Below are 24530 nucleotides of genomic sequence, written 5' to 3'. Positions count from 1 at the left end.
GGATGGAGGTTAATATTTTAAGGCAGAAATGCATAAATACACCTCCAAGGGATGAAATAAGCTTCGATTATCCCTATCCTCCTCCATGACATGTTCTTCAAGGAACTCTTAAAGGCTATACCTGCCAATTTGACATGCTCTTAGAATATGAGTAACAACTTTTATGAGGAAAAACTAGTTAGCTGGAGATGGGATGGGCAGTGTCTTCATTCTGAAAGTTGGGTTGGGATGTTTCAATCTGAAAGTCATCTGAATTGTGATGTCAGCACACAACTGGTGAGATAGGTAGATTGAATGTTGGTTAATGTGCTTCCTTTCTTCTGGGTCACCCTACCTGCTGATGTCACACTTCAGATTACAACTAAACTGCAACATCTTTACTCAACCTTCAGAGTGCAACCACTGCCCTTCCCACCTCCAGAACTCTAGTTAACCAGTTTCCCTGAGTCTCTGTAAATGTTACCTTGCTCACACACCAACAACATGGCAGTTAAAAACCACATGTCTCCATTCACTCCTGCCTAGCACATATAAGCTGGCTTGGATGCTCAGGCCTCTAAAATTCAAGGCCTTTGTTTCCCCCTCCCTCCAACCATTCTCAATGAAGTAGTGGAGGTAAGCTCCATACATAGTTTTAAGAGCTGGTACACTAGGGCTTGTGATGCTAAGAGGGAGTAAATCTGTCAAGCAGCAAATTGAGGGACGGGGTCAGAAGCTAAAACTTGATCCCTGAGTACACACATTCTGTGCCTGTGCATGTGTGTGTGTCTGGCAAGAAAATGATAAGAGTGAATGATGGTGAAAGCATTTATTCTTGTCTTGGTCACCCTGGCTCAGTGGGAGATGACCGACCTGTTAAAAAAAAGTAATATATATATATATATATATATATATATATATATATACAGTGGACCCCCGGTTAACGAACTTTTTTCATTCCAGTAGTATGTTCAGGTGCCAGTACTGACCGAATTTGTTCCCATAAGGAATATTGTGAAGTAGATTAGTCCATTTCAGACCCCCAAACATACACGTACAAACGCACTTACATAAATACACTTACATAATTGGTCGCATTTGGAGGTGATCGTTAAGCGGGGGTCCACTGTATATATATACATGTATATGCAAAACAACCACTCTGAAAGAATAGAGAAATTCCAAGCGCTTTCGTGACTACTCACATTATCAAGGAACTATGAAAGTAAAGCATCCAAGGAAGCTATATAAGGGGTCTGGCCAGCACCTCACTATCAGATCCCACAACGGTTAAACACCTGACGCGCGCCGACCCAACTTGGATAGGTCCTTTGCACAACTCACCCCACAAAATTTATGAAATAGGTAATGATTTAAAATACCCAAGAAATATAATTGATAAATCTTTTAAAGTTGCTAGAAATACTTTTTACAATCCAAAAAGGGACAACCAGCCTTATTCAACTAAAAATATGTTGGTTCTCCCTTACCATGAAAACTTGGTTGATATGCCTTCTCTTCTTAAGACTTTTAATATTAAAGTTGTATTCAAAAATCTTGATACAATAAAAAAACTTTTGATAAAGAATTCCCCCCAAAATGCTGATGGATGTGTCTATAAGATTCCTTGTAAAATTTGCGATAAAGTTTATTACGGTCAAACTGGTAAAAATCTCGAACTAAGATTAAAACAACATAAATATAGCATTAGAACTGGACAAGATTCCAATGCTCTATTTATTCATGTAAGAGATTTTAACCATCCAATTGATTTTCAAAAAGTTGAGAAAGTAGTATCAAGCAAGTCCATGGTCGACAGGAATATAATTGAATCTTGTTTCATAAAAAGCAGTTTTGACAATAATATGAATATTTCCTTTGGTTTATATAAATTAGATCCATTTATAATTAATAGAATTTGGGAAGAATTTAATAATACACTGGACAAATTAATTTTTAAATTTTCTTGGGTAGAATAGTTTGTGGGGTGAGTTGTGCAAAGGACCTATCCAAGTTGGGTCGGCGCACGTCAGGTGTTTAACCGTTGTGGGATCTGATAGTGAGGTGCTGGCCAGACCCCTTATATAGCTTCCTTGGATGCTTTACTTTCATAGTTCTTTGATAGTGTGAGTAGTCACGAAAGCGCTTGGAATTTCTCTATTCTTTCAGAGTGGTTGTTTTGCATATTCTGAAATCACCTGTTTACTGTGATCTTATTGCATATATATATATGTATATGTATATATATATATGTATATATATATGTTACATTTTTAATATCAAAACTTATTTTAATATCATAGCTTATTTTTTTTTTCAGAATCTGAACCAAAATCCTAGAACGTTATTACCAAAGTTTTTCGGCTTGTATAATTATCAGGTTAGTTGATCTTGTATTTATGTTTTATATTTTGTCGTTAACTAAAGGATTTACAATTATGGTCATATTACACATCCCTTTCCTTGACCTATTATGTATTTCTTCATGTTTGTTTTTTCACTGTATAAGATGCATTTGGAAGAGATCAGAATTTTGACTTAGCTTGTCCATAATTTTTCTTTAAAGCAATCTGCAACCAAACTTTGCGGTGTGTTGAAATGTCATCCAGATCACCATTATAAGGTAGACAAAATTGAAAAAATCTAATTGAGACTGGAGTAAATATTTCTTTGGTTACAATAACTAGAAGAGTTTAGCTTCTGAGGACTTTTATACAGTATTTTTAATTTATTTTTTATTTTTGGTGGAAGTCTCTTCTGTACTTGTTGCTGTCAAGATCATTAAAAAATTGTATATAAAATTTATAATTATTGGTTATCTCCTGGGTCAAAGGCTGCATTTGATGAGATTTGCCTTGATCCTGGCACAGATTATCAAGTTCTGTAACACAAAATGCTAAACAGATATTCTCTGAAGATTTAACTAGGTCTGGGTACTCTTGAGAACACTGCTGTGTGGAAAAATGCTTTTTTTTTTATTGCTGATCATTTTCATTTAGTGTGGTACATGTTATACAATTAACCCACACATAGGAGACAAACTTGTGATGAGGTTTTGGTCCGATTTGGTCCATTAGATAGTTTATGGTCCAAGCCAGACTGAAATGTCATCATAAGTTTCTTTCTCCTATGTGCGGGTTATTTGTGTATTATTCCAGTCATGGTATTGTGCCTTTTTGTTCTTTGTGATACATAGATGTTTCTAAGTTTTTCTGTCTTTCAAGGAAGGTTATTGCATTTCTTTTTTTTATTTGGCTTTCCTTTCTTCTTCTTTAGGTTATTCTTCTTGTACATATAAAACTCTCCTTATTTATTCTTTTGTATTCAGTTTTTTGGTGGAATTGATTATTGCATAAATTTATAATAGCAACACTAACATTACTAGATTACAGAGATGCCAGTAAAATGATGGTATTGTAGCTACAGTGTAAAGGAGAGAGTCTGAATTCAGTTTCGTATGTTAAATAATGCAGAACATAAATTGGACAACAGGTAGTAGGTTGGTAGACAGCAACCACCCAAGGAGGTACTACTGTCCTGCCAAGTGAGTGTAAAACGAAAGCCTGTAATTGTTTTACGTGATGGTAGGATTGCTGGTGTCTTTTGTCTGTCTCATAAACATGCAAGATTTCAGGTACGTCTTGCTACTTCTATATACACTTAGGTCACACTACACATACATGTACAAGCATATATATACACACCCGTCTGGGTTTTCTGCTATTTTCTTTCTAGTTCTTGTTCTTGTTTATTTCCTCTTATCTCCATGGGGAAGTGGAACAGAATTCTTCCTCTGTAAGCCATGCGTGTTGTAAGAGGCAACCAAAATGCCAGGAGCAAGGGGCTAGTAACCCCTTCTGTATAAATTACTAAATTTGAAAAGGGAAACTTTTGTTTTTCTTTTTGGGCCACCCTGCCTTGGTGGGATACGGCCGGTTTGTTGAAAAAAAAAAAAATAAATTGGACAGTCAGATCAGCTTGGCTGTAATGGCTATGTATGTCTGTGGGCTCATACTAACAGCCAGATTGATCAAACGACAAAGCCTAGCCTCAGGTTGGGCTGCAGGGGGAGAAGAACTCTGGTAACCCATCATAAGTATGGAAGTAATAGTGTTTTTAGTATTGTAAAATGCTATATTTTGCAAAAAAGTATTAAATGTATATGCTAAATATTTTCTTTATCTTGTTATGGATTAGTGTGTATTCCTATTAAGTACATAATGACATACAATGATTTTTGATAATCTTTTAAACTGAAATGTGGTTAACATTTTTGTAGGTGGGAAGTACAGTGCCTGCACTCTAAAGGAGGGGTTTGGGATATTTGCTGTTTGAAGGTACATCTGAACTGTCGTATCTTTGTGTCTCTGGAGTGACGGTGATAGTGGGTCACCCTACCTGGGTGGGAAACAATCAGCATGTTAATTTAAAAAAATAGGAGAGACTGAAAGAATGTGAATGTACTAAGTGTTAACAGCATTTTGTGTGTAAGAGATCAACAATACAGTTCCTGTATGCTTATTATATAGCATATTTAATGTTCTTTTTGAACTGTTGTACAATAATTGTTGAACAAAGTATGACACTGACACTGCTGTGAAACATGTCTTATCCTGGGTTTCAAAAACCATTAGCATAGGTAATCAGGTTAACATTAGCTTAAGTTATTAGGTCAACATCAGTTAAGCAAATTTAATTACAGTTAGCCCTCTTGTAAAGCAATATTACATAGTGCAATTTCATGGAAACATGCTTTAAAAAGTGCATCAAATTTCATAGGATGCTGGAAAACCTTTATAATACGTACGAGGTGGGAAGTACAGTGCCTGTACTCTGAAGGAGGGGTGAGGATATTTGCAGTTTGGAGGGGCATCTGAACTGTAGTGCACCTCTGGCAAGACTGTGAATAAATAATAATGAAAGTGTTTCATATAGGTAGTAGGTTGGTAGACAGCAACCGCCCTGGGAGGTACTACCGTCCTGCCAAGTGAGTGTAAAACGAAAGCCTGTAATTGTTTTACATGATGGTAGGATTGCTGGTGTCCTTTTTTCTGTCTCATGAACATGCAAGATTTCAGGTACGTCTTGCTACTTCTACTTACACTTAGGTCACACTACACATACATGTACAAGCACATATATACACACCCCTCTGGGTTTTCTTCTATTTTCTTTCTAGTTCTTATTCTTGTTTATTTCCTCTTATCTCCATGGGGAAGTGGAACAGAATTCTTCCTCCGTAAGCCATGCGTGTTGTAAGAGGCAACTAAAATGCCGGGAGCAAGGGGCTAGTAACCTCTTCTCCTGTATATATTACTAAATGTAAAAGGAGAAACTTTCGTTTTTCCTTTTGGGCCACCCCGCCTCGGTGGGATACGGCCGGTGTGTTGAAAGAAAGAAAGAAGAAAGTGTTTCTTCTTTGGGTTCACCCTAGCTCGGTGAGAGATGGCTGGTGTTAAAAAAAAAAAAAAGTCCTTTATTAGTAGTGCATTCCTTTATAGTATATGTTTGGTTTAGGTGTGGCAAGTTCCTATTTGTTTGGCATAATTTGGCAAAAAAAGTGCATTCATCTTTAGTATGGTATATGTTCATATGTTATTCATGGAGGCAAAGAAGGGAATGCATGAGAATATAGTTGTACCAACACTTATATATGGGTGTGAAGCATGGGTTGTAAATGCTACACCAAGGAGGCAGCTGGAGGCAGTGGAAATGTCATGTCTAAGGGCAATGTATGGTGTAAATATTATGCAAAGATTTCATAGTGTGGAAATTAGGAGGAGGTGTGGAGTTACTAAAAGTATTAGAGGGCTGAAGAGGGGCTGTTGAGGTGGTTTGGTCATTTAGAGAGAATGAAACTAAGTAGAATGACTTGGAGAGTGTATAAATCTGTAAGACAAGGAAGGTGGGGTAGGGGTGGTCCCCAAAAAGGTTGGAGGGGGGAGTAAAGGAGGTTTTGTGGACGAGGGGCTTGGACTTCCAGCAAGCGTGCATGAGTGTGTTAGATAGGAGTGAATGGAGATGAATGGTTTTTGGGACTTGACGAGCTGTTGGAGTGTGAGCAGGGGGGTAGTATTTTGTAAAAGGATTCAGGGAAACCGGTTGGCTGGACTTGAGTCATGGAAATGGGAAGTACAATGCCTGCACTTTAAAGGAGGGGTTTCGGATATTGGCAGTTTGGAGGGACATCTAAACTTCGTATCTGAGTGCCTCTGCAAAGACAGTGATTATGTGTGTGAGTGATAGTGAAAGTGTTGAATGATGATGAAAGTTTTTTCTTTCTTTTGGGGGCACCCTGCCTTGGTGGGAAATGGCCAATGTGTTAAAAAAAAAGAAAAGTTCATTTGGTATAGGTGTGGTGAGTTCCTATATGTTTTGTAAAATTTGGTAAGAAAATGTGATTTTTATTAATGATGCATACATGTACCAATTGGTAAACTTTGCTACATCCAGCTTAGCCTAGTAGGCCATGATAACCCTTCCAGCACCCTTCAGATGCTTTATGTAATAAATAACAGAATTGAAGGTAAGATAAATTGTTTTTTTAATTTTTTTTTTTTTTTTTTTTTTTTTTTTTTTTTGAGAATTTGGGGTTTGATTGGAACATTACCCAGTTTTTCCCCATTAGTTCTTAACTTCATGTAAAGTCAGTTTTCTTTGAGTGCTGATTTTCAGGAACGTGTTCCACTCATTAAAAGGTTTTACTGTATATCCTTCATTAACACCAATAAATGGAATTATGCATTACTGTGTTTACTTGAACAAAGAAGATGTATGAATTCATATGTAGTTTGCCTTCATTACTCTATCTTTCCTAGTGCATTCAACTTTTTCAGTGCAATCACTAAAAAAGTTACTCCTTGTTTCTCTTTGGGCCATTAGGTTGTTTAACCCTTTGACTGTTTCGGTGTATACATACGTCTTACTAGCCAATGTGTTTGACATATATATTCTCAAAAATTCTAGTGGCTTCAAATCAAGCAGAAGAAAGCTGGTAGGCCCACATGTGAGAGAATGGGTCTTTGTGGTCAGTGTGCACAGTATAAAGAAAATCCTGCAGCACGCAGTGCATAATGAGAAAAAAAAACTCCGACCGTGTTTTTGGATTAAAATGCCGACTTGGAGGTGTATTTTCGTATAGTATTTATGGTTGTATTCTTGATTTCTTGGTCTCATTTGATAGAATGGAAAACATTTTATAGAAATAGAGGTGATTTTGATTAGTTTTACTAGGAAAGGGTCTTGAAATGGAGCTCAAAGTAGCAGAAATGTTTGATTTTTGCCGATGTTCAAGAGTAAACAAATGACATCATTATCCAATAAATGTCCAACTAGCCATGTTATAGCCATTCTGATATGCAGTCATAAATAGGTTGACATTATTTATACAGTTACTACAATATTGCAGTCGTCTGCATAACAGTAAATCTTCTATTTTTTGTGTGAATAAAAATTCAAAATAGAAAGGAAGAGTATTATAACGGGCCTGGATATGTGACTGATGAACAGAGAAAAATGTTATTTTAGTGCCAGGAATGTCTGCATTGTTCATTCTGGATGCTATTTTGAAATTGACATACATGTATTTTTTAATTTGCATGAAATTGACCAAATTGCCAATTTCTGACCACTTTATTTGGTAGTTGAAATTGATAAATGGGTGGTTTCTTGTACTCAATCGATAGAACAAATGGAGTTCTAAAGAAATAGCTATGAGTTTGGTCGACTGGAACAGTGGAATTGTCCGAAAATGGGGATCAAAATGGGCGAAATCGCCAATGTGTAAACGTTGCTGAGGTCGCTAACTTCACGAGAGCGTAATTCCGTAAGTTTTCCATCAAATTTCGTACTTTTGGTGTCATTATCATTGGGAAAAGATTCTCTATCATTTCATAAGAAAAAATAATTTTTTTTTCAAATATTTTTGCGACACCAGGAAACACTTCAGGATTTTGGGTTGCTACAGTCAAAGGGTTAATGTTCATTTGTGTTCTATAATCCTGGTCCCATCCCTTTTAAACTTTTTACATGTTATTCCCTTCTGACAACTGTCTTAAGTTGCGATCGAATTCCATCTTTATTTAATTTTTGTAATGTTGTGAGATTTTGTTTATAAAGTCTGTCAACAGAGCTTTGGTACTTTGTCTTAAAATCTAGCTTGGTGGGAAATATTTGTATATTCTGAGTTTTCTTGCTTGTTGAAGATAATGTGGGGCTCATATCTGGTACTACTTACTCCACTGTTATTCATACCTATGTATCCTCTTTTTTTTTTTTCCCTATGTGGTTAAGCACACAGCAATAAGTATAACAGAGACCTGCTGTCTGCCCTTCACATTATCCATATTTTGTAAAGAATATAACTTTCTTTTAATTGAAGTAAAAATAGTGCAGTGTCTACCTTTAATTCATTTAAAAAATATTGAATTAAAGAAAGCACTAGAACTGTAACAGAGCACGTTTAGTTTGGTAATTGAGGAATGTCAGTTAAACTTTATGAAAGGCCTCAGATTGATACATTTTACTTATAACCTATGTCTTCTCTTTAGTGTTACCTTGAGCATGCTATCTAAAGGAGATGAAGATCAAACCTTTGAATAGTTTTTTTTTTTTTTTTAGGTAGAATACAGTATATTTATTTTTATGTAGTGAATGTGATAATAACTTTTTTGGGGTTTTCATGCATGCATTAATGTGAAAGTATTATTTATAATGCAGTTCTTGAATTGTGCTTCATGAATACAGAACTTGGTTGTTCGTTTTTTTTTTTTTTTTTTTTTTTTTATATACTAGTTGGCCATCTCCCACCGAGGCAGGGTGACCCAAAAAGAAAGAAAAATCCCCAAAAAGAAAATACTTTCATCATCATCATTCAACACTTTCACCTACTCATACATAATCACTGTTTTTGCAGAGGTGCTCAAAACACAACAGTTTAGAAACATATATGCATAAAGATATACAACATATCCCTCCAAACTGCCAATATCCCAAACCCCTCCTTTAAAGTGCAGGCATTGTACTTTCCATTTCCAGTACTCAAGTACATTTATGCATATAAATGTACATACATTTATGCATATACACATACGAGGTTAACTTCAAAGATGCTAAAAGTAATGCTTAAGACAGCACATGGTCATTTAATATAAAAGAATTCATATTTATTACTTCTGTGTGACATAACAGAGGTGTCATGTTCAGTTTCAAGTTGCAGTAATTTGCCATCTTTTAGTGGACGAATTTTATCAGCAAAATTCTGTACTAGAATTATTTAATTTTTTTTTTTTTAAATCAACATATCTTTAATTGGTTTTCCCAACTGATCATACTATAAGTGTATTTCCAATGTTATAAGAAATCACTGATCAATAGCGTGATTGTTGAAAAATGAGAAGTTAGTGGTTTTACCTGCAGTACGATATACTTGGTACCAAAGCAATTTTAATTCCAAAAAAATGCCATCTTGGTGTAAGCAACTGAAGATAATTTACTGTAGTTTTCATTTCATTTGTTTAGATTTTTCACTTAGGTATTTTTACTGCCTGTTACTTGTGGCATTCTTCACACACCTTGTATTATTTCTGATGCATGGGAAGTGAAGTATTATCTTTGTTCAGAAGACCCTGTAAGCACTTGTTATTACTATGTTCTTTTCACTTCCAGTTTGTTTAAAATAGTATTGTTGTCTGCAGTTACTATAATTTGTAGTATTTTTATTTTTTCCTCTATTATTGTTTATTAAGTTTTAATTATTAGAATTTAAACGACACATTTAATATGTAGGATTAAATTATGGGGAATCAAATTCAAAATGGGAATTGACACAGTTACTTTTTGCTGATGATACTGTGCTTATGGGAGATTCTAAAGAAAAATTGCAAAGGTTAGTGGATGAGTTTGAGAATGTGTGTAAAGGTAGAAAGTTGAAAGTGAACATAGAAAAGAGTAAGGTGATGAGGGTATCAAATGATTTAGATAAAGAAAAATTGGATATCAAATTGGGGAGGAGGAGTATGGAATAAGTGAATGTTTTCAGATACTTGGGAGTTGACGTGTCGGCGGATGGATTTATAAAGGATAAGGTTAATCATAGAATTGATGAGGGAAAAAAGGTGAGTGGTGCGTTGAGGTATATGTGGAGTCAAAAAACATTATCTATGGAGGCAAAGAAGGGAATGTATGAAAGTATAGTAGTACCAACACTCTTATATGGATGTGAAGCTTGGGTGGTAAATGCAGCAGCGAGGAGACGGTTGGAGGCAGTGGAGATGTCCTGTCTAAGGGCAATGTGTGGTGTAAATATTATGCAGAAAATTCGGAGTGTGGAAATTAGGAGAAGGTGTGGAGTTAATAAAAGCATTAGTCAGAGGGCAGAAGAGGGGTTGTTGAGGTGGTTTGGTCATTTAGAGAGAATGGATCAAAGTAGAATGACATGGAAAGCATATAAATCTATAGGGGAAGGAAAGAGGGGTAGGGGTCGTCCTCGAAAGGGTTGGAAAGAGGGGGTAAAGGAGGTTTTGTGGGCGAGGGGCTTGGACTTCCAGCAAGCGTGCATGAGCGTGTTAGATTGGAGTGAATGGAGATGAATGATACTTGGGACCTGACGATCTGTTGGAGTGTGAGCAGGGTAATATTTAGTGAAGGGATTCAGGGAAACTGGTTATTTTCATATAGTCGGACTTGAGTCCTGGAAATGGGAAGTACAATGCCTGCACTTTAAAGGAGTGGTTTGGGATATTGGCAGTTTGGAGGGATATGTTGTGTATCTCTATACGTATATGCTTCTAAACTGTTGTATTCTGGGCACCTCTGCTAAAGCAGTGATAATGTGTGAGTGTGGTGAAAGTGTTGAATGATGATGAAAGTATTTTCTTTTTGGGGATTTTCTTTCTTTTTTGGGTCACCCTGCCTCGGTGGGAGACGACCGACTTGTTGAAAAAAAAAAAAAAAATTTAATGTGTTTTGCTGATCTAGTCAGTATGGATAGAAAGAATTGAAAAGGAAATGTTTAAAAGATGTGAAGGTTATATTGTTTTTATTATCAGTAGAAACAGTATAGAGAATATGTGAACACAATATGAAAATCTCGGTAATGCTAGTAAAATCAGTGAGTGCACCATAGTCGTATATTTCTCAATTTTTTTTTGACTGGTTGTCTGGGTGTCCAGTTCTTCAATGTACAGGAAGGCCATGTTTGTATGGCTCTTACATTCCTAACCCCATGTGATAAATGAAAATTGCTGGCAGGTGGAAAAAGTTATTTTTTTAATTTTTGAGTGTGTTTAAAGTGCCTAATAACATTTTTTTTTTAACACACCAGCCATTTTTCCCACCAAGGCAGGGTGACTCAAAAAGAAAGAAAAACCCAAAAAGAAAGAAAAATACTTCGATCATCATTCAACACTTTCACCATCATAAATACATAATCACTGATTTTGCAGAGGGGCTCAGATATGGCAGTTTAGAAGACCTCCAAACTGCCACTATCCCAAACCCCTCCTTTAAAGTGCAGGCATTGTACTTCCCATTTCCAGGACTCAAGTCCGGCTAACCGGTTTCCCTGAATCCCTTCACAAAATATTACCCTGCTCACACTCCAACAGTTCAAGTTCCAAAAACTATTTGTCTCCAATCACTCCTATCAAACACGCTCATTCATGCTTGCTGGAAGTCCAAGCCCCTCGCTCACAAAACCTCCTTTTGCCCCTCCCTCTCTACCCTGCCTTCATTTCCCTACAGATTTATATGCTCTTCAAGTCATTCTACTTTGTTCCATTCTTTCTAAATGTCCAAACCACCTCAACAACCCCTCTTCAGCCCTCTGACTAATGCTTTTAGTAACTCCACACCACCACCTAATTTCCACACTCCAAATTGTCTGCATAACATTTACACCACATGTTGCTCTCAGACATGACATCTCCAGTGCTTCCAGCCACCTCCTTGCCACAGCATTTACAACCCAAACTTCATACCATATAAATGTGTTGGTACCACTATACTTTTATACATTCCCTTCTTTGCCTCCATGGATGACGTTTTTTGTTTCCATAGATACCTCGATGTACCACTCACCTTTTTTCCTTCAATTCTTTGGTTAACCTCATCTCTCATAAACCCATCCGCTGACAAGTCAACTCCCAAATATCTGAAAACATTCACTTCTTCCATACTCCCTCTCTCCAATGTGATATCCAATTTTTCTTTATCTAAATTGTTTGATACTCTCATCACCTTACTCCTATCTATGTTCACTTTCAACTTTCTACCTTTACACACCCTCCGAAACTCATCCACTAACCTTTGCAACTTTTCTTTAGAATCTCCCAAAAGCACAGTATCATCAGCAAAAAAGTAACTGTCAACTCCCATTTTGTATTTGATTCCCCATAATTAAATCCCACCCCTCTCCCCAACACCCTAGCATTTACTTCTTTTACAACCCTGTCTATAAATATTTTAAATAATCATGGTGACATTACACATCCCTGAGCCTCACTATCCTCATAAAAATTCTTTACAGCATTTACTAGCTTACTTCCTATTCCATACACTTGCAACATCTGCCACATTTCTCTCCTATCCACTCTATCATATGCCTTTTCAAAATCCATAAATGCAATGAAAACTTCCTTACATTTATTTTAATACTGTTCACATGTATGCTTCAATGTAAACATTTGATCTACACATTCCCTACCCACTCTAAAGCCTCCTAGTTCATCTGCAATCCTGCTCTCTGTCTTACCTCTAATTCTTTTAGTTATAACGTATAACCTATAATTTTTACAATCTCTTTTGTCCCTCCTTCCCTTTATGTAAAGGAACTATGCACACACTGCCAATCCCTAGGTACCTTCCCCTCTTTCATACATTTATTAACCCTTAAACTGTCCAAACGTAAATCTACGTCCATGTGCGGGGGGCTCCGAATGTTTGTCTACGTATTTTTTTACATGCTTTCTGATGGGGAAAATCAAGGTCGGAGCGCTACGCACGTGAACGTAGATCTACTTTTGGACAGTTTAAGGGTTAAACAAAAACACCAACCACTTCAACACCATATCCTCCCTGCTTTTAACATTTCTGCCATCATCCCATCAGTTACAGCTGCTTTACCCCCTTTCATTCTACGTAATGCCTCACGCACCTACCCCACACTCGCATACTGCTCTTGTTCATTCCTAAAAGATGTTATGCCTCCCTAGCCAGTGCATGAAATTACTGCCTCCCTTCATCGCCATTTGAAAGTTCCTCGAAATATTCCCGCCATCTACCCAATACATGTACCTCCATTTTCCCGTCAACTAACTCCCCTACTCTGTTTTTAACTGACAAATCCATGAGTTCCCTAGGCTTTCTTAACTTGTTTATCCTTGTTTATCTCACTCCAAATTTTTTTTTATTTTCAGCAAAATTTTTTGACAATGCCTCTCCCACTCTATCATTTGCTCTTCTTTTGCACTCTCTTCACCTTTCTATTACTCTCCATATACTCTGCCCTTCTTATATCACTTCTGCTTTATAAAAAAACTCTCATAAGCTACCTTTTCTCTTTTATCATACCCTTTACTTTGTCAATTAAAGGCTTCCCATTTTCATTTACCCCTGGCACCCCAAATTTACCTACTACTTCCACTCTTTATCCACTCTAGCATTAAGATCCCCAACCACAAGTACTCTCTCACTTAGTTCAAAACTCCCTATGCACTTAACTTTTCCCAATCTCTCTCTCTCCCACACTTCTCTCTTCCCCAGGTGCATAAACACTTACTATAGCCCACTTTTCACATCTGTATATTTATATATTAAGTGCTCAATACAGCTAGGCATAAAAAAACAGATAAAGCAAAATAAATACACAGTACATACAATACGTACTTCAAAATATTGTGACAGTTGCCCTTCCATTATGCAACTTGTACGAAAATGGTGGAAAAAAAAGGTAAAAACACTAAATATAATGAACAATGGCTCAGTTGAAAGCCAGTGAAAACACTGAACACTGAAATGGGGTGCTCTATATGCAGGGCCCTCCTGTACATCTCGTGTAGAAAGGTTTAATGTTAAACATTAGGAATGCGCCAGTATAGGTCTCAGTGGGTATTGGCTGATTTTGAGGTTATCATTATTGGCCTGAACTTGAATATTGGTATCAGTGATTAACGAATAATTTTGATGGTATCGATGTTGGTGCCAAGATATGTATGTATTGGCTAATTTTGATGGTATTGATATCATCCTAAAATTGAGTATCAGTATCTGCAAACATTTTGGTATTGTCCCATCCCTATTAACCATTAATTGTTTTCACCAAAAAATAAATGCCTTTTACTCAATGTCTAAAAGTGACAGTTGAAGAGTGAGTGGAAATAGGTGTAGCTGAACTTAGGTATGTGATTGAATTTAGGTATGTGACTGATCTTAGGATGTGACTGAACATAGGTCTGTGACTTAATTTTCAATCCTAGTTTTCAGTCAAATGCAGTAGTACATTGATTTTTTTTGTATGAGTTTTTTTAAGCATATATGATGGGCCCAAGTAATTTGGATTTTTTCTTCTGCTCTTGGAAGATTCTAATGAAGACAGAATTTTATTTAATAATTTTAATTTTTTATGAAGTGCATCTATATTTTTTATGTAAGCTTTTTAAGCACATGTATTGCAGGCTCATATTTTTTTGTGTTTGGTCAGCTGCTGAAGACATGTGAATGTTTATCTCATAGTATAAATAGTTCTGTGCTGCATTTGCAAGTTGTATTTGTGGGGTCATACTATAATATACTTGTATGATGTTCTGGTAATTTGGTATAACCTGCACAAGTGTGTATTATGTCACTAAACTTTATTTAGCCCCAATTAAACCTTAAGATTTTCTTTAATTTCAATTACAGATAATCTGCTTCCTTTAGGCCAAATACAAGACTGACCACTGTATGTACATATTTTATCTTTGTTTCAGTGTAATGCCAAGAATATTAGGTTAATAACTATGAACAATTTGCTTCCGTCATCAATAAAGATGCACCAAAGATATGATCTAAAGGGATCCACGTACAAGAGAAAGGTAAGCCAGTATAACTAAGTACTTGCTATCTAAGATTATTTTATTAGATATTATAATTAATTTAGATTTGATAACATAATAATAATAATAAATAATAATAATAATAATAATAATAATAATAACAACAATTGTTTGTTCATAGGTATTTGCACAGAAGTATGGAACTCAAAATAGATGGTTTTCAAACCCAGTTAGGTATCTGTATTCTGAAACATTTTGCCTACACAGTAAGCTTCTTCAGTCGAATACAGAGGAGGCAGCAGCAGCAGTGGAGATGTAGAAACTATGTAATCAGTCTGCCACCCATGAGATAGTGGTTTTGAAGTGGTCAGCCTGGAGCAGACCTCTTCTCCAGTCTGAGGGACAGACCGCTTTAACTTTATTACTTCAAAGGCGATGGACTGATTACATCATCTCTGCATATCCACTGTTTCTGCCTCCTCTGTATTTGACTGAAGAAGCCTAATGTGTAGTTGAAATATGTTGGAATAGAGATACCTAACTGTTACACATGTGTCATACTCATTTTTGTTGTCTGTCTGACCCTTCAAGAAGAGGGAGGGAATGTCCTGATATTGAATGTCCTTCCTTGGATTAAACCTGATTGACTCCCATTCCCTAGAATCTGTATGACCCTTGTGTGTTTATCATTTTCCCAATGAATATAATTATAATGCTTGAAAGATACCCAAGAGTACCAAAGACAAACCAGTTGACCACGTCATATTAAGGTTTAATGTGATTATATTGTATAATACTCTCAAGTAAGTGTTCTTACCTATTCCATTTGTTCACAGGCTAGTAAGTATGAGCGTAGTAAAGAGTCGGCCACTTTTAAAGATCTAGATTTTATGGAGCATCATCCTGACGGCATCCTTTTAGAAGCTGAAACATACAAGGCTCTCATTAACACCATTGCCAGGGACTGTAGGGTAATTATGATTTTTTTCACTCTTGAAGTATTAAAAGAAAATTGGTCTTTCAACACTTTCACCTCATTCATACATAATCACTGTTTTTGCAGAGGTGCCCAGAACACAACAGCTTAGAAGTATATACATATAAAAATACACAATGTATCTCTCCAAACTGCCAATATCTCAAACCACTCCTTTAGAGTGCAGGCATTGTACTTCCCATTTCCAGGATTCAAGTCCAGTTATATAAAATAACTGGTTTCCCTGAATCCCTTCACTAAATATTACCCTGCTCACACTCCAACAGATCGTCAGGTCCCAAATACCACTCGTTTCCATTCACTCCTATCGAACATGCTCATGCACGCCTGCTGGAAATCCAAGCCCCTTGCCCACAAAACGTCCTTTACCCCTTCCTTCCAACCTTTTCAAGGACGACCCCTACCCCGCCTTCCTTCCCCTACAGATTTATACGCTCTCCACGTCATTCTACTTTGATCCTTTCTCTCTAAATGACCAAACCACCACAACAACCCCTCTTCAGCCCTCTGACTAATACTTTTATTAACTCCACACCTTCTCCTAATTTCCACACTCTGAATTTTCTGCATAATATTTACACCTCACATTGCCCTTAGACAGGAAATCTCCACTGCCTCCAACCGCCTCCTCGCTGCTGCATTCACAACCCAAGCTTCACACCCATATAAGAGTGTTGGTACTACTATACTTTCATACATTCCCTTCTTTGCCTCCATAGATAACGTTTTTTGTCTCCACATATACCTCAAAGCACCACTCGCCTTTTTTTCCTCATCAGTTCTATGATTAACCCCATCCTTCATAAATCCATCCGCCGACACGTCAACTTCCATGTATCTGAAAGCATTCACTTCTTCCATACTTCTCTCCAATTTGATATCCAATTTTTCTTTACCTAAATCATTTGATACCCTCATCACCTTACTCTTTTCTATGTTCACTTTCAACTTTCTACCTTTACACACACTCCCAAACTCATCCACTAACCTTTGCAATTTTTCTTTAGAATCTCCCATAAGCACAGTATCATCAGCAAAAAGCAACTGTGTCAATTACCATTTTGTATTTGATTCTCCGTAATTTAATCCCACCCCTCTCCCGAACACCCTAGCATTTACTTCCTTTACAACCCCATCTATAAATATATTAAACAACCATGGTGACATTACACATCCCTGTCTAAGACCTACTTTTACTGGGAAGTAGAATCCCCCTCACTTCTACACACCCTAACCTGAGCCTCACTATCCTCATAAAAACTCTTTACAGCATTTAGTAACTTACCACCCATACCATATACTTTTAACATCTGCCACATTGCTCCTGTATCCACTCTATCATATGCCTTTTCTAAATCCATAAATGCAATAAAAAGTTCTCTACCTTTATCTAGATACTGTTCACATATATGCTTCAATGTAAACACTTGATCTACACATCCCCTACCCACTCTGAAACCTCCTTGCTCATCCGCAATCCTACATTCTGTCTTACCTCTAATTCTTTCAATAATAACCCTACCGTTCACTTTTCCTGGTATACTCAGTAAACTTGTTACTCTATAATTTTTACAATCTCTCTTGTCCCCCTTCCCTTTATAATAATATACTTGGCAGTTTGGAGGGATATGTTGTGTATCTTTATACGTATATGCTTCTAAACTGTTGTATTCTGAGCACCTCTGCAAAAACAGTGATTATGTGTGAGTGTGGTGAAAGTGTTGAATGATGATGAAAGTATTTTCTTTTTGGGGATTTTCTTTCTTTTTTGGGTCACCCTGCCTTGGTGGGAGACAGCCAACTTGTTGAAAAAAAAAAAAACTTACATAATTGTTCAATTTGGGAGCTGTATGAAACTTAGGGTATCACTGTATGTTGAAACTTAAACAAATAACAAATTATTGAAGTACTGGTGCAGTACTTTCATTTGGATCAAATAGTCTTAGTAAACTATATGTTAATGGCTCTTTAATTAAACACATTCATAGGGCAGCACTACTGCATGTGTAAACTATTGTACTTTTCAAACTTGTTTCAAACTTGTTGATAGAAAATTGAATGCTATTTATTAATTTATATTTTTCAGGTATTAACATCATTCAAGATCATGGATTACTCCTTGTTAGTGGGCATTCACAATCTTGACCTGGCAGCCAAGAAAAAAGCAGTAAGTTCCCAGCTTATTTAGTACGACTAGAAATTAGGAGGAGGTGTGGAGTTCCTAAAAGTGTTATTTGGAGGGCTGAGGAGAGGTTGTTGAGGTGGTTTGATCATTTAGATAGGATGGAGCACAATAGGATGACTGGAGGGTGTATAAATCTGTAGTCGAGGGAAGGAGGGGTAGGGATTGCCCTAGGAAAGGATAAAGGGAGAGGGTAAAAGAGGTTTTGTGTGAAAGGGGCCTGGACATAGAGGAGGCATATGTGAGCTTGTTAGAGAGGAGTGAATGGTTTTTGGGACTTGACGAGATATTGGAGTGTGAGCGAGGTAACATTTGTGAAGGGATTCAGGGAAACCAGGAAGTGAAACTTGAATCCTGGAGGTGAGAAGTGCAGTGCCAACACTCTGAAGAGGGGTTGGGGACATTTGGAGTTATGTAGGGGCATCTGAACTGTAGTTTCGACATGCCTTTGACAAGACAGTGATGGAGCAGATGATAGTGAAAGTGTTTCTTCTTTTTTTTTTTGTAAACACACTAGTCGTCTTTGGGAGACGACTGGTGTATTAAAAACAAAAAAGATACTCTTTGGGTCACTGATATGGCAGGAGACAGCTGATGTCTAAACAACTAAATATTATCATCAGTTTCCTTACATTTTAACCCTGATGATGCACTGGATATGAAATCACTGTGCATGTTTACTACGCAGAAAAAAAAAGCTAATTTAGTCTCGTCTGTTTAGACCTGTGACTCTCATGGTGATAAACAGTTTTTATATAACTATCATCAGCTTTCTCATAGGATATACAACACTTCACAGTAATGAGTATACCCCTGACTTATATCTGGGGTTATGGTAAAATCTGATAATTGTAATGGAAGTTTTTTTTACCTTCCCTTCCCAACTTAGGGTCCAGGTGGGTTAGTGTATGACTGGTAATATAGTATGTGAAAGAAAATAACTTCTTTGATTGTTGTTGGTTATCTTTGCAAATATATTCTTAGAATGAATGTTATCTATCAACAGCAAGAGAAGGAGAGAAGGTTAAATGGTGGTGATGGAGGTGTTGCGGAAGATGGAAATGGAGAAGGTGCAGAAGGGTCAAGTCTAACTCGCTCCCGCTCTATCAACCGACATAAACTAGTGGCTCACTCAACAGCCATGGAATCTATACAAGCAGATTCTGATCCCATAGATGAAGAAGATCAAGTTCCGTAAGTTTGCATGGGAATTTGTAGAATAGGATAATCATCTAATATACTTTAACTTGTACCACATGATAATGGAACTGTTAAAATGATATGATTAAAGTTCTAGGAATAAATGTGCAGAACAAAATTCTTCTCATTATTTACCATTTACAACGGTTGAAGAATTGCCTGAGAATGTATGTTATGTAAAAAAGTTTATTATAGTCTAGAAAATCCTGCTTCAAATGTTATTCTTCTAGTTTTCACCCTACCAAATTTAAAGTGGGAGACGATAGGTAATATTGTAGCTGAAAAGTTGCATGTGTGTACTCTAGACCAACATACAGTAACAAATTTGCACCAAGCCATTATGATGACATTTCAGTCCAACTTGGACCATTAACAAGTTGGATCAAAACATTGTTAAGGGTTTGTCTCTTGTGTGCGGGTTATTTGTGTACTGTTCCTTTTTATTCTTCGTGGTGTACACAGGTTTTGCAGCAGAGACACTATAAATATGCCTTTGCTGCAAAGACTGCCACTCATAAAATAAGTTCAAAAGATAAATCAGATAAAGAAGGATATTTCTAATAAGGTGATCAAAGAGTGATAGTAGACAAAAGAAAATGCAGTGTCAGTTTAGGAATAAAGCTCAGTTCCACATTTATTCATCTCCATAGAATAGATGAAAACAAACCATTGCATTGTTGTCTTGTGTGGATGAAAGTAAGTTGTGCTGCAAAAGCAGAAGCACTTTCAAAACTGGATATAGATATATCTCATTTATCTCAGAAAAACACTTGAAATATATTGCTGAACTGTACAATACTGAACCTGTCACATATATGGACCATGGTTCAACTCAGTCCATTCTTCTGTTTAGTTCTAGACATTCATCTGTTACAACTAATCTTGGGCTTATAGGCTAAAATATTTTGGGATTCTGACTTGAGGAATGAACTAGCAAAACAGTGTCATTTGAGTGAGGTGAACACCAAGAGTGTTTATAAAAGTTAACAACTGTCTTCACATCTACATACAAGTAAATACAGTAAAAAACATGAGGAAACTGAAAGGCACAAGTAACATACAGGAATAAGAAGTTAAAATAAAAAGAATGGCTTTAACTTGATGCTTGTAAAAAAGGTAACGGACCACAAAGTAGTATTGTATTGTGACCTAAGTAAAGGGAAAAACAGCTAATGAAGGAAAAGGGTATCTCTGCTACATTCTCCACAAGAGTGCTTCCATTTACAGCAGATGTTAAAGCATAATGTTTAAAAATTTGAGTAATATTTTGGAATTGAAAGATATTGATATGTCGAGGTCTTTCTCTACTGACTTTTGATGAACTTAGAATTTTTATTAATTAAATAGTAAAGGAAGAAAGTTGAAAGTGAACATGGATAAGAGTAAGGTGATGAGGGTATCAAACTATTTAGATAAGGAAAACTTGGATATCAAATTGGAGGGAGGGAGTATGGAAGAAGTGAATTTTGTTCAGATATTTGGGAGTAGACCTGCCTGTGGATGGGTTATTAAGGACTAGGTAAACCATAAAATTGATGAAGGAAAAAAGGTGGGTTGTGCATTGAGGTATCTGTGGAGACAAAGAACATTATCCATAGAGACAAAGAAGGGAATGTATGAGAGTAGAGTGGTACCAACACTCTTATGTGGGTGTGAAGCATGGGTTGTGAAAGTTGCAGCAAGGAGGAGGGTGGAGGCAGTGGAGATGTCATGTCTAAGGGCAATGTGTGGTATAAATATTTTGCAGATAATTTATAATGTGGATATTAAGAGGAGGTGTGGAGTTAATAAAAGTATTAATCAGAGGGGTGAGGAGGGGTTGTTGAGGTGGTTTGGTCATTTAGAGAGGGTGGAGCAAAATAGAATGACTCGGAGGGTGCACGAGTCTTTTGTGGAGGGAAGGTAGAGTAGGGGTCATCTTAGGAAAGGATGGAGGGAGGGGATAAAAGAGGTTGTGTGTGCAAGGGGCTTGGATATAGAGCAGGCATGTGTAAGTGTGTTAGGTAGGAGTGAGTGGAAATGAATGGTTTTTGGGACTTAATGAGCTGTTGGAGTGTGAGTAGGGTAATATTTTTTGAAGGGATTCAGGGAAACTGGTTAGCCAGACTGAGTCCTGAAAGTGGGATGTACAATGCCTGCACTTTAAAGGAGGAGTTTGAGATATTTGGTGTTTATAGTGACATCTGAACTGTCGTATCTGCATACCTCTGCAAAGGCAGAGATGTGTGAATGATGGTGAAAGTGTTTCTTTTTTTTGGGTCACCCTACCTTGGTGGGAGCTAGCATGTTGGGAAAAAAAAGAGTTAAAACTAATCTGCTTAACAGACAAGTGAATCAGTATATGTAATCTGGAAATTGTAATGTTAAATTTTTATGATGTGAGTATTTCTGTTCTGATTTCTGATCCTTTTTTTTTTTTTTTTGTTATTATTTATAGATAATCTAATTCTGTTCAACTTTTTTTCAGGCCTGGTGGTATTCCTGCAAGAAATGCCAAAGGAGAACGTTTATTACTCTTCTTAGGCATCATTGATATTCTTCAAAGTTTTCGATTAAAGAAAAAACTTGAACACACTTTCAAGTCAATGATCCATGATGGGGTGAGTTGACAGAGGCGGTTTTCATTGATGCAGTGAAGCAGTTTCAAGCATTTTTTTTTTTTTTAATTTTTATTTTTTATTATCACACTGGCCGATTCCCACCAAGGCAGGGTGGCCCGAAAAAGAAAAACTTTCACCATCATTCACTCCATCACTGTCTTGCCAGAAGGGTGCTTTACACTACAGTTTTTAAACTGCAACATTAACACCCCTCCTTCAGAGTGCAGGCACTGTACTTCCCATCTCCAGGACTCAAGTCCGGCCTGCCGGTTTCCCTGAACCCCTTCATAAATGTTACTTTGCTCACACTCCAACTGCACGTCAAGTATTAAAAAACATTTGTCTACATTCACTCCTATCAAACACGCTCACGCATGCCTGCTGGAAGTCCAAGCCCCTCGCACACAAAACCTCCTTTACCCCCTCCCTCCAACCTTTCCTAGGCCGACCCCTACCCCGCCTTCCTTCCACTACAGACTGATACACTCTTGAAGTCACTCTGTTTTGCTCCATTCTCTCTACATGTCCGAACTACCTCAACAACCCTTCCTCAGCCCTCTGGACAACAGTTTTGGTAATCCCGCACCTCCTCCTAACTTCCAAACTACGAATTCTCTGCATTATATTCACACCACATATTGCCCTCAGACATGACATCTCCACTGCCTCCAGCCTTCTCCTCGCTGCAACATTCATCACCCATGCTTCACACCCATATAAGAGCGTTGGTAAAAGTATACTCTCATACATTCCCCTCTTTGCCTCCAAGGACAAAGTTCTTTGTCTCCACAGACTCCTAAGTGCACCACTCACCCTTTTCCCCGCATCAGTTCTATGATTCACCTCATCTTTCATAGACCCATCCGCTGACACGTCAACTCCCAAATATCTGAATACATTCACCTCCTCCATACTCTCTCCCTCCAGTCTGATATCCAATCTTTCATCACCTAATCTTTTTGTTATCCTCATAACCTTACTCTTTCCTGTATTCACTTTTAATTTTCTTCTTTTGCACACCCTACCAAATTCATCCACCAATCTCTGCAACTTCTCTTCAGAATCTCCCAAGAGCACAGTGTCATCAGCAAAGAGCAACTGTGGCAACTCCCACTTTGTTTGATTCTTTATCTTTTAACTCCCCGCCTCTTGCCAAGACCCTCGCATTTACTTCTCTTACAACCCCATCTATAAATATATTAAACAACCACGGTGACATCACACATCCTTGTCTAAGGCCTACTTTTACTGGGAAATAATTTCCCTCTTTCCTACATACTCTAACTTGAGCCTCACTATCCTCATAAAAACTCTTCACTGCTTTCAGTAACCTACCTCCTACACCATACACCTGCAACATCTGCCACATTGCCCCCCTATCCACCCTGTCATACGCCTTTTCCAAATCCATAAATGCCACAAACACCTCTTTAGCCTTATCTAAATACTGTTCACTTATATGTTTCACTGTAAACACCTGGTCCACACACCCCCTACCTTTCCTAAAGCCTCCTTGTTCATCTGCTATCCTATTCTCCGTCTTACTCTTAATTCTTTCAATAATAACTCTACCATACACTTTGCCAGGTATACTCAACAGACTTATCCCCCTATAATTTTTACACTCTCTTTTGTCCCCTTTGCCTTTATACAAAGGAACTATGCATGCTCTCTGCCAATCCTTAGGTACCTTACCCTCTTCCATGCATTTATTAAATAATTGCACCAACCACTCCAAAACTATATCCCCACCTACTTTTAACATTTATATCTTGATCCCATCAATCCCGGCTGCCTTACCCCTTCATTTTACCTACTGCCTCACGAACTTCCCCCACACTCACAACTGGCTCTTCCTCACTTCCACAAGATGTTATTCCTCCTTGCCCTATACACGAAATCACAGCTTCCCTATCTTCATCAACATTTAACAATTCCTCAAAATATTCCCTCCATCTTCCCAATACCTCTAACTCTCCATTTAATAACTCTCCTCTCCTATTTTTAACTGACAAATCCATTTGTTCTCTAGGCTTCCTTAACTTGTTAATCTCACTCCAAAACATTTTCTTATTTTCAACAAAATTTGTTGATAACATCTCACCCACTCTCTCATTTGCTCTCTTTTTACATTGCTTCACCACTCTCTTAACCTCTCTCTTTTTCTCCATATACTCTTCCCTCCTTGCATCACTTCTACTTTGTAAAAACTTCTCATATGCTAACTTTTTCTCCCTTACTACTCTCTTTGCATCATCATTCCACCAATCGCTCCTCTTCCCTCCCGCACCCACTTTCCTGTAACCACAAACTTCTGCTGAACACTCTTGACACTACATTTTTAAACCTACCCCATACCTCTTCGACCCCATTGCCTATGCTCTCATTAGCCCATCTATCCTCCAATAGCTGTTTATATCTTACCCTAACTGCCTCCTCTTTTAGTTTATAAACCTTCACCTCTCTCTTCCCTGATGCTTCTATTCTCCTTGTATCCCATCTACCTTTTACTCTCAGTGTAGCTACAACTAGAAAGTGAT

At 37.3% G+C, this 24530-nt stretch overlaps 1 protein-coding gene across 36 annotated transcripts in view; it reads left to right on the top strand.

The window, feature by feature from the left end:
• Positions 1-24530, top strand: part of LOC128701616 (phosphatidylinositol 4-phosphate 5-kinase type-1 alpha) — a 573763-nt gene that overhangs the window by 217848 nt on the left and 331385 nt on the right. For all 36 annotated transcript variants that reach the window (XR_011394183.1, XR_011394184.1, XR_011394182.1 and 33 more), the window contains exons 7-12: positions 2300-2359; positions 14946-15050; positions 15848-15982; positions 18095-18175; positions 19197-19384; positions 21858-21990. Coding sequence is in view for 31 of the 36 variants with exons in the window: in XM_070101702.1 (XP_069957803.1) it covers positions 2300-2359; positions 14946-15050; positions 15848-15982; positions 18095-18175; positions 19197-19384; positions 21858-21990 (702 nt within the window). In the remaining 5 variants the exon portion in view is untranslated. The remainder of the gene's footprint in view (positions 1-2299; positions 2360-14945; positions 15051-15847; positions 15983-18094; positions 18176-19196; positions 19385-21857; positions 21991-24530) is intronic.

The sequence above is a fragment of the Cherax quadricarinatus genome, chromosome 78 (genome assembly GCF_038502225.1).
Source record: "Cherax quadricarinatus isolate ZL_2023a chromosome 78, ASM3850222v1, whole genome shotgun sequence".
NCBI classification, from domain to species: Eukaryota; Metazoa; Arthropoda; class Malacostraca; order Decapoda; family Parastacidae; genus Cherax; species Cherax quadricarinatus.
Note: the sequence above shows the minus strand (reverse complement) of the source record. Positions and strands in the feature narration are given on the sequence as shown.